The 16,733-nt window shown below is 49.5% G+C and overlaps 1 protein-coding gene across 1 annotated transcript in view; it reads right to left on the bottom strand.

The window, feature by feature from the left end:
• RGS3 (regulator of G protein signaling 3) overlaps positions 1–16,733 on the bottom strand; it is a 118,596-nt gene that overhangs the window by 89,718 nt on the left and 12,145 nt on the right. Inside the window, exons 4-10 of the mRNA XM_069476694.1 lie at positions 15,055–15,105; positions 12,195–12,253; positions 11,016–11,110; positions 9,919–9,987; positions 2,186–2,246; positions 943–1,039; positions 287–342 (exon numbers count right to left, since the gene is read on the bottom strand). Of these exons, the coding sequence (XP_069332795.1) occupies positions 287–342; positions 943–1,039; positions 2,186–2,246; positions 9,919–9,987; positions 11,016–11,110; positions 12,195–12,253; positions 15,055–15,105 (488 nt within the window). The remainder of the gene's footprint in view (positions 1–286; positions 343–942; positions 1,040–2,185; positions 2,247–9,918; positions 9,988–11,015; positions 11,111–12,194; positions 12,254–15,054; positions 15,106–16,733) is intronic.

Here is a 16,733-nt window from a genome sequence, read left to right as displayed (position 1 = left end):
AGAGCTTGGCTTCTAGAAGCCAAAAGTCAGTAAGATCCAGACCCTTCGGTGTCCAGGGTTGGGGCCTGGCTTTCTCCCCACCACTGCCACCATCATGGATAACCTAAGAAAAGCACTTATTCCCTTTAATGTGCCTTAGGAAAGTCAAGAATTAATCTCTTCTGAATGCACGACTTGCTGAGTTTCAAGCACCAAATGTTGACCTCTTTAGGGGTTTCCTGGGCCATGGGATGACAAGGAGCAGATCAGAGCCCCCGGAGCAATGCCCAGGCTTGTCCCCACCTACCTTGAGTTTCTCCCCATTCTCAGGATCCACACCTCCTGGCATTCTCAGCCGAGGGTCTGGAAGGTGATAGAGCAGAGTCAGAATATAAGGGTCTGCTGGCATATAAGGGTCCATTCCACAGACCACCCAGAAGACAACATCAGGCAAGAGGCCTCTGTGGCTTCCCAGGCCGCTCCTGGCCTCCAGGATATGGAGATGCCCAAGGCTTGAGCCAGGCAGGGGCTCAGGAGCCAGGGCTGCACGTGGGAAAGGCAGAGCCAAAGTCCTGAGCCTCGGTGCTCATGGCAGGGCCTAAACGCTCTGCAGAGGTGGGAACCCCAAGGTCAGCAAGGCAGCCCAGAGGGGATCCCTAAGACACTGGAGCTGGGAAGGAGCCACTGGGGAAGCACCTGAAGCCAGCCCTCCGTGAGCAAGGGGTGAGGGGAGCTGAACCACGTGGGGTCAGGCCATAACCCTCTCCCAGGAAAGCCCAGTCAGACAAATAAATGTGGCTGCCTGCAGCCTGCACTCTAGCAGGTGCTCATGAGAAGCCCCTGCACCCTGCAGCCCGACAGCAGCCTGGAGCGGCAGGGGTCACCAAACACAGGGCCTGATGCTACCATGCAGGAAGGGAGGGAGCGGGGAGGTCTTGGGAAAGGAAGCTGAAGGGGATGTACATGCATCTCTCAGCGGCCGCAGTCGCCGCCTGGCCACCTTCAGGTGCTTGGTCCGGCCCAGGTCCTCTCCAAGAAGGTAGTACCAGCCACTGATCTCCTGTCACGAGAGAAGGAATGACATGCTCAGAAAGGAGGCATAGGGCAAAGGTCAGACAGCCACCAATCACCCTCAAAATGTAGCAGCTGGACCCTCCCTCAGGAGAGACAGACACTCAAGCCTCCTCGCCCCAAGGCTGCTGCACCTGCTACACCTGCACCTCCAGGAAGCCTCCCCTGAGGCTCCGGGCGGAGCTGGCTCTCCCCTCTGCTGACTGCCCGCAGCCTCTTATCCCTGGCGGACACCATCTACTTGCCTGCAGGCCTCCCCCACTAGGCTGTGCACAGGCTCTCTGATGTGCCTAGCCCTGTGCTGGCATACAGTAGGAGCCAAATAAATGTTTGAGAGAACAGAGGGGAGGGAGTGAAAGAGGAATGGAGAAGCCAAAAAGTAGGCATCCTGAGGCTCCTGAGCAGTCTCCAGGGGGACGGCTTTTCCCAAGGGAACGAAGCCAGGGCTGTGGACAAGAGATCATTGGGACCCATGTGCAGGACAAAGGGTCCTCACATCTGCCCCAGACTGCACTTCTAGACTCAAAGCTGGTGGCAGAGCCATGCAGCAGGCCACCAGGACATTTTCAGGGACGTGTGAAAGGAGTGGCTCCCTTTGCTGCTCACCATCCTCCAGTTTGGGGGTGCAGTGCAGAGTAGAGATGGATAAGGGACTGGTGACCCAGAAGGAGGGGTCTCTAGCTCCCAGAGTCCTCACCCAGCCTAAATGAAAGCTCCACAGAGGATGGTGCTGCTCACTCCTTCTCTGCTAGACCCAGAAATATCAGACCTGGTAGATACATCAAGAGCTCCCTGGAGTGGGCCCCAGGAAGCACCTGGCCCTCCTCTTCCAGGGCAGGCCCAGGAATGCTCTGGACCCCAAGGGACCTGCCAGTGTCCTTAACAGCAGACCCCAGACTCAGAACTTCCTGGAAGGACTTGGGGCTGCCTAACAACTGCTCTCCTGCAAAACAAACCTAAAAGGGGACCCAAACCCTCAGCTAGGCAGGTGACACAGTGCTGCTATTCAGGCCACTGGGCACCTGTCTCAGTAGGGCACCACCTCATAGACAGAAGCCTCACCCAAGACAAAGCCTACCTGTACCAGCCCTGGCCCAGTTGGAACGCCCCTGCCAGAAGCTTCCCTACGACCCACCTTGTTCGGAGTCAGAAGGGACTTCACCCCAAAGCTCATGCAGCCGATGAGTCCACCCTGTCTGGGAGATCAACAGAGGTTTGAGTCAGCACTTTTTGTTGGGCTATATCAGGAGGCTGATTATCAAGTATAATATATGTTTTCCTGATGTGCTGTGATTTACAAGCATTTTTACATGCATCGTCTCGTTTGATCCTTCTGACTTTGTGAGTACAGAGGCGTTACCATCTCCATTTTACTGAGGAAAAATTGGAGGCCCAGGGTTGGTTCCCCCACTAGGTCACAAGACTAGTTAGTAGTCAGGTTGGGGGCTTGGGGAGGACTCAGGCCTCCCAGGCCTTGGTGCGGCACCCCTCCACGGACCTCAGAAGCTCAGAACTACTTCACGGGTTTTAGCTGCTCTGGTGCTGGGTAGATCTGAAGCGCTCGTCCCCACAGGGAATCTCAGCTCCCCTATCAGTTGGTGGTGCTCAGTGGGGGAGAAAAGTTATGGGACCTCAAGCTCAAGAAGCTTTGTGTCAGGCCCAGGCGGGACCCGGGCAGTTCTTAGATGGCTCCAGATCAAGGTCCAAACCAACCTGGCACACAAAGTCACTGTGACCAATCTGACCTGGCTGCCGGTGGGGCAGGTAGGCATGAGCCAGGGTCGGGCCTCGCAAGGAATGCAGACGACAGTGAGGGCTGGGTTTAAATTGGTTAAGAGGAATTCAGAGTTCCTGGAGAACGTCCACTGTTGAGCCTCAACATCCAACAGTCAGGGACTGACAAATACTTGGCAGCTTTTAATAGTGATGGCACAGATTAATATTTATAAAATGCAAAAAATAATCTTGCTATTGTTAGAGAAAAGGAAGTTTACAAAGCTGTAGTTTAATGAGAAAGACACCCACAAAAGTACTAATAGTGGATGTATCTGGTAGGTGGGAGTATTAAGGATTTTTGTTTTCTTCTTTGGGTTTTCACTATTTTCACATTTTCACAAGGACCAAGCACTACTTTTGTAATCAGAGGATAAAACCCAGTATCAATGTACTTTTAATTACTTCTATTGTACCACACCCAGCTCTAGCCTAACACTAAAGTTTTGTGTATTTTCTTCCTGTTCTCCTCTCCCTTACCACATCCCCAACTTAGACTCCTTCATGGGTTGGTTTGATAACTGTCAATCAAGAAACATCATGGATATTTAGACTACAGCATAACCATGGTGGCTGACTTCAATATCTGAAGGACCCACGTGGATGAGAGAATTGGCATGTCCTGTAGAAGGCACAACATCAAAGCCAAAGACGGAACAGGCTGCTGGATGGGGAGTGAACTCCCCGGAGGTGGGCCTCCTGGGAATCTGCTCTAAGGGGGCCTGTGCTAGGGCAGTGGCTCTAATCAGAAGTCTATCACAGAACCCCTCGAACAGCCTGTCTGAGATCTGTGCTCCAAGGTGCGGTCCAGGCATGGAAGCCTGGAGAAAGCTCCCCAGGGGATCCTGCAAGGGACCCACCAATGCCTGCCCCAGTCGAAGACCAGTGGTCTAGAAGGGCTCTATAAATACATACTGCTTGGATTCTCCAGAAAGGGTGGCAGCTTACCACCTGACAGTCCTAAGCAAAACAAAACTAGCTTCTCAAAGGCAGCCAAGCCGAGTGAGGGGTGAGGATGCAGAACGCTGGGGGCTGGTTCTCAAAACTGGTCCACCTGCCTGCAAATCCATGCTCTGACTCACATCCGCGGGGCTGAGGCCTCTACGTCTGGCTGTCTCTCAACAGCTGCTCTCACTCTACCACTCCTCCTGCTCCCATTTCTTCAGCCTTGGCTCCATCTGGCCCCCTCTCCATTGCCCATCTCATCATACAAGGCCATGTTAATAATCTATTCAAAAAGGACAGCGCAGTCACCCCAATAAAGCAACCCTTCCACACAGTCCTCCCCGGCCCACTGCCAAAACCAAATCTCCTTCCTCTTGGGAAGTGGCCAAGTCAGCACTGACAGGAGGCAGTTGCAGCGACCATCATAAGGAGAAGACACTAACCTGAGCTGCCATTCCAGAAAAGCTGTGTCAAGATTTTGCCAAAGTCCTCATGCTGATTGAATTTTGTCAACACATTCACCTGGTATCTAGGTGCCCACACTGCCTTGCTGTACACTTTTCTTTTAACTGGGTATGGCTGAAACTTTCTAAACCTTCAGGCCGATGCATTAGCTTGGCTGCCTTTCCCTGCTCTTCAATAAGTGGAATTGTCATTCCTTGGTGCTTAGAGAATGTTAAACGGTTAATAGCCTCCCTTGAGCTTTGCTTCCTGCTAAGGGGTCTCCAATGATTTCACGATAATTCAGCCAGAGTAAATTGTCACAATTAATGTCCATAAGCAGGAACCTCTAAGTGTTCTTCAATTAGCTATTTTTTAAGCCTGCTTTTGAAAAACCTTTAGAGGAAGAAAGATTCCTTTTAAAAGCAACTTGAGTATGTGGCAATACAGCAGTCAGTTTATATACTTGGGAACTAGCACTCACCCTCCAGGATGACTGCCTGAAATTTCACTAGGCACAATGTCTCCAGAACCAAGCCATGGTTACTTCTGACTGCCAAGGCCTGAGCTCTGGGCTTGGTGTACCCAGTGAAGGCTTGACAAATGGATAAATCCATCATGCCTATGGTTGGCAGGCACTGGGCAAGGAGCCGCAGTGTTAAGGAAACAAAACAAACATGCAGGCATTTAAATAGCAGTTCAAGACAGCAATACAGGGAATGTCACAAGACAGGGTGAGATTGACAGATGAACAGTGCAGGCAACAAATTCCGAAGGCTTGGGGATGCAAGAGGTAGTTCAGGGCTGAGACGCTTGAAGAAGGCCTAATAATGGCTTGAGCCAGAGAGAATGAGAGGAAGAGCATTTGGGGCAGAGGAAACAGCCAGTACAAAGGCTCAGAGGTAACTTCATGCAGCACACATGGAGAATAGTACTGTTTACTTTTGAGCCTAGGGTGGTAGACTCACTGCAAGATGAAAAAATGCATTACTTTTGAGGAAATGTACTTTAATTCTCTCTCAGGGGCCTTACAGGGTTACGCCATTTAATCTTAATTTATTTTTAATTTGGTGGCTTAAATTGAACACATATTTTTCCATTCACTCTTTTCCTTAAGCTCGGCATCCATCACTGGGCGCAAGCTTTCAGATATTAGGCCACTGTACTCGGCACTGAGATCTTGTTTATAAAATGGATTAAAGGAGAGAGTACACTTACAGCAACCAGGACAGTGCCGGGCTCGCAGCAAGCAGATCTTCTGTTTAAATGTAGCTACTAGTAACATAAAATATTATGTTCTTTAATTATATGTACATATATATGCACTTTTTAACTTAGTACATAACATTATAATTTTCTCCATGACTGTTCTCTGGCTACAACTTCTGAAAATGCTATGATTGATATTAGAAGCTTCAGTTTGGCTTTCACCATATCATCAAACAGAACTTTTAAATAGCTTAGTTCCATACTCAATGATATTGAGGAATTACTGTTAATTTTTAAGTGGGAAAATGTCATCACAGTTATTTTTTTTAAAGTCATCTTTGAGAAAGATATAATGACGAAATGAGATGATGTCTGGGATGTGCTTTAAAATAATTCACTGGAGGAGAGGAAAGTAGGCGGGACATAGATGGAATAAGATTGGCCAGATATTGATAATTCATGAAACCGGGCTATGGGTCTATGAGGCTTTATTATGTGATACTTCTACCTTTGCATTCATTTGAAAATGTCTATAATTTAAAAAAAAAAACTCACAGAAACTTGAAGCTTAGAGAAAGCTTAGAAATCACTGCATTTTACAGACAAGGAAATGGAGGCCCAGAGCGGGGAGGGACTGACCCGTGAACTCACGGCGAGTCACAGCTAAGCCAAAACCTGCTGCTCTGAGGCCTGGTTCTCCTCAGCTCCCACCGTGATCACCCTGATGAGCTGAAATCATCCAGCCCTTCCCCAGAACGTCTTTGTAGATCGTCTTATGTCTCTACTACAAGTTTACAGCCATCACTGGAAGGATCGTGAGAATTTGTGACATAGATGCTTCCCTTTTATTGTCTATAGGTCAAAATGTGACCACCACACACTTGGCTGAATGATTTATAGAAAACTACACGATAAATGCTAAGAAAAGCAGCCCGAGGCCTGGAGAGGAGGCGTACTGACACATTAGGAGTACGGCTTTGGAGACATTTGTAACCCATGTGAGGCAGTCAAGTGTGCTGTAATGCGGTCACAGTCACGAGTACACAGGCTTGGGGCCAGACTGCCCGGATTTGCATCTTGTTTTCACTGCATCCTATGTTACCTTGGGCAAGTTACATAACATCTCTGTGCCTGTTTCCTCACCTGTAAAAGAGCAACAATAATAATAATAATACCTACCTAATGTGGTGGTACAAGTCTTCATTAGAAAATACATGGCATGTGCTTACATTAAGGTCCACACATAGTAAGTGCTTAATAAATATGAGCTGTTATTAAACCTCAAGCAAGTTCAAGGCTTAGCCTTCCTAAGCCTCAGTTTTCTGTTCTCTGAAGAGAGGGACAATAATAAGTCCTACCTCTCAGGGTTATTATGAGGATAAAATGAGATAATGTATGTAAAGTGCTTGGCACAGAGAAGAGTTCAGTAAATGCTGGTTTCCTTCCTTCCGTAATTGTCTTTCATGTTGATAAGTTGAATGTCCGTCCTTCAGAGAAGCACAATTTGATTTGAGAGTGTTCAGCAGAGCCGAAGTTTCCTGCAATCGCTCTGTCTGCCTCCTCCAACTCAGAGGCCTTCTCGTTCAGAACGGATCGATACAGGGGAGGGTGCATGGAGAGCATACAGAGGCTGCGCTGGCCCCCACGGTGCTGACGGCTTGGCAGGGTCCTGTCCTCCACGGGCAGGCCTGTCTGAGCCTGCTCCGTCCCTCTTGAGCTTTGGGCTGGGGCTGGGACCATGAGTTTGGCTGTGGTTTGTTTAACAAGGAATCTCACTTTCCCAAAATAGGCAACAAGTGAAGACACTGCCCGATCACGGTCACGCTGACTCACTTTCCCCGGCCTCACTTTCTTTCCTGAAAGCCGTGATGCACATGACCGGCTCCTTCCCCAGCAGCTCTGCCGCATCAGTCTGTTCTCCAGGGAAGGGAGATCATGCTGGAGCACGTGGCTCCTCCCACAGCTTGGGGTCTGCTTCCATCCAGTGGGCTTGCAGGATGTCTGCCACCTCTCTGACATTCCTCTGTGGTGTCCTTCAGGGCTTTCCCTTCATTTGCCTGTCCCTTCAAAGACAGGATTCTGACCCTTGGTCCCTGATACTCAATGCTTTTCCTGGGTGGTCTCACCTGCTCAGCATTTCAGCCACCACTGTGGTAGTCACGGCTCCCACGTCTCTACCACTGGCACAGACCTCTCTCCCTCCGAGCTCCAGGTTGGTAAGTACAAGCCTCCCACACAGAGCTTACCTGGCTGCTCTGCAGGCACCCGTATGCCAAGCTGCATGCCAAGCTGATTCACCTTCCCCTCCAGTACATTGTCTTAGTTGGGGACTCTGCCAGCCACCCAGGAGTTACTCTTGACTTCTCCCACTGCTCTCACAGCCAAATCACTGCTAAGTACTATTGATTTAATCTCCTAAATAAGGCCTTAGTCTGCTTCCCTCTTCTCTGGCCCCAAAGCCTCTCTCTTATCCCAACCCTCCAAAGACCTAGCAAGGGATAGATCCAGAATGTGCATCTGTTATTCCTGGCTCGACACCCTTCAGTATCTCCCAGTGGCCAAACAGATGCCTGAACACCCAAGTGGCTGCATAGGGTTCACCCTGAAAACGTGTTTAAATGCAGATTCCTCAGCCTGGCCTATGAAGATGTAGATTTAATCAATCTGATGTGGCACTTGGGGACCTGTGTTTCTCACAAGCATCCCAGGTGGGATTCTGATACATGTTCAGGATTAGGAACCAATTCCCTTAGGAGAAAGCCCACTCCAAAGAGAACCTACAGGATCATCTGATTTGGCTTATGCCAAACTCTCCATCTAATTTCTAGCCAGTGCCTACTTTGAACTTGACCTTCCAGCAACAGCAATGAGTTTGCAGATCCCTCCTCACTCCACCCCTGCTCTGCCCTGCCCTCTCTACTCTACTGGCTCTTTCTTCTGTCATTTGCTTGTGCACCCATAAGGCAGTACAGTGTTGAGAGTAAGGACTCTAGGGTCCAACTGCCTGGGTTCCCATCCTAGCTCTACTGTTCACTGGCTGTGTGACCTTAGTCAAGTTCCTAGCCTTTCTTAGCTTCAGTTTTCTCTTCTGAAAACTTAGGACAAAACCACGCTCTTCTTAGAGTTGCTGTAAGAATCAAATGAGATCATGCATTGCTGACCCCTGGCTCAAGGTCAGCAACCAGTAAATGATTGCTCTTGTTATTAATGTGACATTCCCCTCCTCACTCACACCATCAAGTCTCTATTGGTGATCCTCCTGAGAGCAGGACAGTTTCTGATGTCCCCAGCACCTAGAATGTTGTTGCTACACTGGTACCTAGGAAATGGTAGCTGGATGGATGGATGAGGTCTATTGTACCATGAGCACGACTCTATGATAAAAAGTAGACACTCTAATAAAAGAAAAATGCTGCATTTTGAAGGCTGAATAAGGCCGACCTTTAAAAAGCACACTAGCTAATGAAATGTAGGGTGCTAAAAAACATCAACCTAAAAATATTTTCCAGGTCTAAGAGAGTAAGTTGAGCGGATTTTAAGTCACCATATAGTTCTGATTGCTCAACAAATGTTACTGGCCACAGGGTCTCCCAGATTCCTTAGGCTGCACCAGCTAAATAAGCCACTGCTGTTCACAGTGGGCCATGACAGTCGATTGCTGTCACTTAGCAGCCGATTCGCAGCCTCACCTACCCAACACCCATCCCCTGCTCTGTACCAACCTCCATCACTAATGACCACATCTGCCCTCCTGTGCCATGCGCTGCCTGCAAGATCAGCCTGTTTGGATTCTCCTACACGGAACTTCTGCTCCCCCTAAACTGGCCTCCTCACAGCAGTCTCTGAGCCCACGACGCATATTCCTACCTCCTTGCCTTTGCTCGTGCTGTGCTCTGCCTGGAATCCCTTTCCAACCTTCCCTCCTTGTCTTATTCTTAATCTCTGCCCAAGTTCAAAATCCCACTTTTTCCATGAAGTCCTCCTCGATCATCTCAGCCCACAGTCAACTCTCCCTCTTGCCACACTTAACTGTCCTTATTACTCATTTCTTCCCTAAAGGAACCAATAATTATTAAACATCTATGTGCTAGGCACTAGGTACAGTGGTTAGTAAGAGAGAAACAGTCCAGTTTTCCATGGTGCTTAGAGTCCTATGGAACTGAGCATGTGCACATTGTTACTGTAACTTATCTCCATGTGCCTGGTGTCCCTGCCAGAACAGTGGGCACCTTGAGGGCAGAAGCCATGTGTACGCTGGTTGGCATCCCCAGTGGCCCACAACAGTGCCTTGCTGCTACCAAGAACTCAGCAAATGCTCATTGATAACACAGTCCTTGGCATCACCTGGAGTGATGGGGACCTAGGGGTGGCAGCCTCTCCAATTTGGTGCTGCCACTGCCACTCATTTATGCCGCAAGCACTGACTGAGGCCCTGCGGTATGCTGGCTGCCTCCCCTACCCCAGAACAGAGTCTCCCTCCATCTCGGCAGTTCTCCTCACCTGGACTCACTGGCCCTGTTCCACACGGCAACCAGAAGACGCTTCTGGTCATCCTCCTCTTGGACAGGACTGCGAAGCAAATCAGACGATCAGGGTGTCAGCGGGGCTGAGCTCCAGCCCAGACCCACGGAGTCAGTCATAATTCCAAAAATTTAGAAATAACCTAAACAGCTGGCTAAATAGACTACAGTACAAATAGTGTGAGAGATGAGTGCTCACATGCATAAAAGAGTTTACATTACATTGTTAAGGACAAAAAGGAGATTACAATACACTATTATAAAACAATTCCATTTTTGTAAACACACACACAAACACACACACACACACACACATGCAGACATACACACCCACACAAGTTAAAGGATCTGAAAAGAAATACAGCAAGGCAGCTCTGTCTATGAGTAGCAAGGCTATGGGTGTTTTTTACTTTCTTCTTTTCACTCATCTATATTTTCTGTTTTTCTATAATAACCAAAATTACTTTGTATAGTGAGGAAAAAACAAGATATTATTATTAATTTTCGCTAATAGGAAAATATAAAATGTCCATTACCTTCCCATTGGCCCCAGAGTTCAGAGATGGGGAAAGAAATAATAATAATAACCACAGCAGCTCCCACTCTGCCGGGTGCTGGGTTACAGGGTCCCATTTACAGCTTACAGTGCTCGGAGGTTGGTGCTATTATTAGCCCCATTTTACAAATAAGGAAGCCGAGGCTCAGAGAGGTTAGCAAGTTTAAATAAAAAGGGGGGCAGGGAGGCAAAACATCCCTCAGCTTGGAAAATTCCTTCTGCTAGAGGAGAAAGCCTGCGCCAAGGCACGCTGGGAAGCTGCCTACTCCTTCCAGGGGCTGCCAGCCCCAGGCTGGGCATTTCAGCTGTGAGAACTGGCCCAGCGATACCTTATCACCGCGGACCTCACTGCTAGGCCCGCTGCCAGGGATGCAAGGACACCAGTGAATGGGAAAACAAAGACATCCTTTAGAAGTCACTGTTTTTCTGCTTAGATCTAGTTCTAGATTTGGCAAACAGAGCTGTTTCCAGATAAGCACTCCTTCCCTCTCCTCTCTAGGGCCCGGCTGCACCGCTCTTACAAGAAAAAGTGCTCATGGAAAGCTGGGTCTCTGCAGTTTGGAATGGTCCGCGTCTTCTGACGGTGGATTCGATTATCTTCTGGAATCAAAGACATCTTGAATTGGAGAAAAAAGTAAGCATTAGCTCATCTCAGGCCATGTAATCACCTAAGCCCAGCAGCTGACCCTGCACATCTCCAAGTTAAAGGCCTCCTAGTTCTTCAAATCAGCCTCTGCAGAGGACAAAATGGAGCCCCCGTCAGATGCTGGAAAGGAACAAGGAGCCCAGGGCCAGAGGCATTGCAGTCAGATGCCAGGACAAGGCCTCAGGGTGGGAGGTACCAAGGAGGCGGCCATGGCCCAGCCAGAGATGGGATACAACTTTATCATCTCTGCTCTCCCTCCAAGCAGAGTGGTGTCTCGAAAAGCAAAAGGCTTCCTCTCTTCCATGTTCCCAGCAGCTGCTGAGTGCTCCCTTCACAAGAGCTCCAGGTCAGCCTCCTGCTAAGCCCCTAAACCCATGCTCTGGCCCCAATGCTGCTCTTCCCCTGCCTCAGGGACCCTCCCTGCCTCCCCCTCCCCCCCTTCCAATCAAGCCCTTGCCCACAGGGGCCTCTGACCTGCCCAAGGGTTTCAGGAGGAATGCTGAGGGGCGCATCAAGGCCTGCACCTTGCATCCCAGCTGCCACTCTCCAGGAGGCCTGGCCTTTGGCTCTTGCTGGAGGTAGATCCCTGCCCCCGCAGGGCCTCTGGCTCCATGGCAAGGGCCTAACCCAGAAGGATTTTCCAGCCCTCAGGGACACTCCCTCTACTCTACTGCCCAAACCTGACCATCCCATCTCTAGTTTTGGGAGGAAGGCGGCGAAGACATTGCTTTTCACAAGAATGTTTGGGATTGTCTGTGGATATCAGTCATCCACACACTCACTGTGCCCAGCTATATGGATGACCAAGACCACTCTTAAGATTCTGGCTCTTGCAGAAGGCCCTAGGGACCAAGCCAGGCCAAGGGAAGGGGTCTACCCTAGCACAGGGCCTCATCACTATGTCTAATAAGTGCCTACTGACCAAATGAATGAGATGGCAGCCACCACCTCCACCTCAAATGGCCCCAGGCCCACAGGTATGCTGGGATCTTGGAACTCAGCCCAGTGACATGGCCCTCAATACCCCCATCCCACCTCCAGCCCCAGCATATACCTTCACATAGGGATCACAGGCGCCAGGTTCTTTGCTCATCAGGCCTTTGCCTTCTATGACTAAAAGAGAATGAAAATGTTGGGGTGGATGAATGGGAATATGTATACATGCACACACGTAGACATACACACCCACATATATTAAGAGATCTGAAAAGAAAGGCATATCTGTGAATAGTAGAGCTGTGGCCCCTACTACCAGGCCCTTAATCTGCATAACAACCATTGACAACCATTGGATATTAACCCCTCTCTGGCTTAGGCCATTCCCACCCTCTCTCATGCTCTGGCAGCACCCTCACCAAGGCATTACAGAGTGCATTCGATTCCTGGAATCTTACAGCTGGAAGGGAACTTAAAATTTATTTGAGTCCAACCCCTCATTTAATGGAGAAAATGAGGCTGTGAGGGGAATCCAAAGATAGGAACCTGCCCCAAATCATGGAGCAATGGGAATGACAGATTTAGAATGCATGTCGCTTGACTCCCAGTCCAGTGCTCCTTTTAACACACAAGACTGTCTTCCAGGAAGGAAGAGGCCAAGCTGGAGGGCTTACCATGTGCAGTGAGCACAGGAGCTGCGCTGCAGCTGAGGGACAGTATAGCACAGTAGTCACAAGCTTGGGTTCCAGAGGTGGACAGACCCAGCTGTACCATTTGCTAACCATGAGAGCAAGAGAGAGTTGCTTTGCCTCTCTGAGACGGAATTTGCCATTTTGGGTGGGTTAGTGATAATGATATGCATTTCACATGGCAGTTGGGCCAATTAAATGAGATAATGTGTAGAGTGCTTGACAAGTATGATAACTGCTCAACAAATGTTTGCTAAAGAAAATAATAAATAAAGGCAAAGGATAGGCATGGGGTGGGTGCAGGTGTGGTTATGAAAGCAGGCATTGCCCATTTGCCTGAGGTCTGTAGAAATCAGACAACAGCCCTGAGAGAATTGAGCCTCTTTTCTATTTTCCTTTATGTTTGGTTTTGATTGAGCCCAAGGTTCGGCTCAGACAGAGCTCCCAGTAGTCTGAGGTGTGAGGCCTGGGGAGCCAAAGGAAGAAGTGGGGGCAGCCTGGAAGGGTTGAAGGGCCTGAGACTGGGGTGAAGCCAAAGCAAACTGTGCAGGACAAATGGAGTGGTGGAGGCCAAGATGCATTTTGCAAAAACTGTTTGCACAGCTGGAGTCAGGCCCTGGCAGGCAACGAACACCCTTCTGCTGGTCCTTGGGAACTTCACCTTGGGCCCCCCCACGGCCAAGACCAGAGGACTCCAGGCGCCTGCTGGTCTACTCTGCCTGGTATCCTGGTTACTGTTCCTGCCTGCATCCCTCCCCTCGAGAGTGTAGTTCTCGAGGGCAGGATTCAGGCCTGATGACCTCCGGGGTCTCTCTGGCCACCAGTGGCGGTGAGGCAGACCTGGCCCCTGCCCTCGTTGCATTCCCAGTCTGGTGGAAAGACTAGTCACAGGGAAGCACAGTGTAGTCAGAGCTGTGGTGAAGATACAAAGGAGGAAGCAACAAACCCAGCCCAGGCAGGCGGGTCAGAGGGAGGGGGAGGGGTGATTCCCAGAGGGAAAAAAATAAGGGAAAATTAGCCTTCCTTCCTGACTCTTAATGATAAGGCAGCATATTTCTTGCAAAATCAAAGTGAAGGAGAGTTATTTTTCAAAAGGAGTTCAAAAAAGAAAGAAGATTATTCTAAACACATTGAATAGTGGGTGCAAAGGCACTGAGGCACGAGCAAGCAGATGCATTCAAAGGGTGCAAGTAGCTGGACAGAAAGGGGGTGCAGAGCACCTTTAGCAGCAAGAGCCAGGGAGGCTGGAGAGACAGGCAGGGCCTTTGAGTCTAAACAGAAGAGTGCAGGCAGTGGGGCCATGACAGAAGCTCGGTAACTGTGTATGTGCTGAACGAAAGGACAAACGAATGGGTAAATAGACACATAAAGTACAAAATCCTCCTGTACTGTGCCCCAGTCATGCTGGAAAGCCCTTCAAATGCACCCTGCTCTCTCTGACCCCCAGGCCTTCATACTTACCGTTCCCCCTACATGAAATGACTCTCCACACACCCGCTGCCTGTTCCTTCTTTAGGATGGAGTGTGGACATCACCCCCTTTGTCAGGTCTTCCCCGGCACCTCATCAGCACCACCTAGACATGGGTAAGTGCTTCTCCATGGTGTCCCCAGCCAATGCTCAATCATTATTTTGGGAATTTATGGTTTTCTACTTCATTTAACAAACACTTATACAGGGAATACTACATGCTCAGCACTGTTCTAGGCACGTTACTAATATTAATTCATTCAATCTTTGTAACAACCTTAAGATAGACACTATTACCACTATCATTTGATATATGAGAAAACTGAGCTTGCTCAAGGTCACTCAGCAAGTGAATATCAGAGCCAGGATTCAGATTCTAGTGGCCTGGCTACAAAGGCTGCGATCTTACCCGTGACACTGCTGCCCATCAATGAATGAATAAATGAATGAGCAAGAAAAGGGAAAGAAAGAAGAACAAAGGATGGACAAAAGAAGGAAGGAAGGCTAGCAAAGCCCTTCTGTGGCCCTATTCTGTGGGAGCCAAGGATGGTGTTGGGGTGCCTGAGGAGAGCTCTAGCCTGGTAAAGAAAAAGGCCCACCGAGTGGACTCCAGACACAGCCCAGGGGCAGGCCCAGGGCTGCATCTGTAGAGCGAGCCCCAAGTGAATATCCACTTTTTCCAGTGGACACGTGGCAGGATGCTATACGAACGTGAGAAAGGAAGCCTTGGCCCATGGTGACACCACCCCCCAACCCTGGCTCCAGGCAGGAGGCTGAGTGGCCGCCCTTCCTTGGTGAGCCTGCACAAGGCCATACTCACCGTGGAGCAGCAGCACCCGGTCCCGGGCTTCAATGGACAGCTTCAGCTGACCTAAAGAAACGACAGAAACAAGCTCACCTCAGCTCCCTGTTGGGTGAAAACTGGCGTAAAGGTGACAGGAATGCTCTTTGTTCATGTGAAACCTTTCAAACACTCCTACAGCCTCTGGTTGGAAGTCCTCAGAAGCCACCTGGCTCAGCCTTCTCGCCACCTCAGGAGTCCCTTCTCCAATGCCTCCAGCAGGGGTTCCCTCGCCCCGCCTATGCCCTTTGACACTGGGAGCTCACGACTGCACCAGGCAGCCCAGGTGGATGCCAGGGAGCTTTCGCTGCTGGGCAGTTGTCAAACGTCGGTAATGACGTAGGAAGACAGGTACTCTCACACCGTGAGGGCGGAAGGGTAAATGCAGGGTCATTTCTGGTGGTATCTGCTGGAATTTAAGTATGCACATCCTTCAACCTAGCAATCTTCATTCCAGGTAACAATCATAGACAAAAACTCACGCATGAGCACAAAGACTGACACTACAGCATTGTTTAATAAAATAAGGAAAAATTGGAAACACCTGAAATGTCCATCAATACAGAAATAGTTAAGTAAAGCATCTTCAGCCGCACTATGGCATAGTGTGGGCTGTTGTGAAGAATGGGGAGCTCTGTATGACCAGTGTGGGAATCATGTTGAGATGAGGTATTAAAAGGAGCAGGCACACTTCAGAAGAGCAGGTGTGGTACGTATCTCCACGTGTGTGTGTTCTGAAAGGATGCCAAATTAAAAACAGGGACCACCTCTGGAGAAGAGCCTGGGAACTGGAGGGACGGTGGTCAAGAGGAATTTGAACCTACGCTATTGTTATTTCAACAATACGAATACACCCATGCACTATAGCACCTCTGTAATTAAAAAGAAAGGAAAACGGAAATAAAGAAAGAAGGAAAGAAGAGGAAAACAGGAGGGGAGGAGAGGAAGGGAGAGGCAGGGAGGGAGGGAGGAACGCAGCAAGGGAGGAGAAGAGTGAGGAGAGTGGGGTGGGGGAACGTGAAGACAAGAGGAGGACCAAGCCTGGAAAGCAGCGGGGAGTGAGGGGCTGGGTGAGGATTTTTCCCTTGCCTTTTCTCATTTTTATTTAAAGAAAAGAAAAGGAAAGCAAAACTTCAGGTTATCCTCATAGACACCCAATGGCCTCTAGCAGAGACAGAGAAGAGAGAGGGCCTCACTCCTCTTCTCCATTGATAGATATTTTTCTCTCGGTCCAATACACTCTCTCTGGAACCTCAAGATGCCAGTGAACTCAACTCACCCATGAACGGGTGCTAGGGACGCAGGGAGAGCGGGGCAGGGCTCATCAATCAGAAAGCCCTTGCATGGCTCCATCTACAACAGCCCTGTCTAGCAGTGCCCTCCCTCTGCTTGGTCACCGCCAGTGGTGGGGAGCTTGCTCCCTGCAATGGGAGCCCTTTCTCTTTTAAAACAGCTCTGATTGTTCAATGCTCCATCTTTATTGAGCCAACAGTGGCCTCCTAGTAACTTTCATTGACCGGCTCTGGTTCTGCCGTCTCTGGGCTCTCTCCTCTAGACCTGAAGTCTTAAGTCCTTCCGCCATTCCTCACAGCACAGTGAGACGCCCCCTCATCATCCCAGCTCTTCATCTCTGGATGTGTTCCATAAAACTGGAATGG

Source organism: Eulemur rufifrons, chromosome 7 (genome assembly GCF_041146395.1).
Source record: "Eulemur rufifrons isolate Redbay chromosome 7, OSU_ERuf_1, whole genome shotgun sequence".
NCBI classification, from domain to species: Eukaryota; Metazoa; Chordata; class Mammalia; order Primates; family Lemuridae; genus Eulemur; species Eulemur rufifrons.
This window is presented reverse-complemented; position numbering and strand designations above follow the sequence as displayed.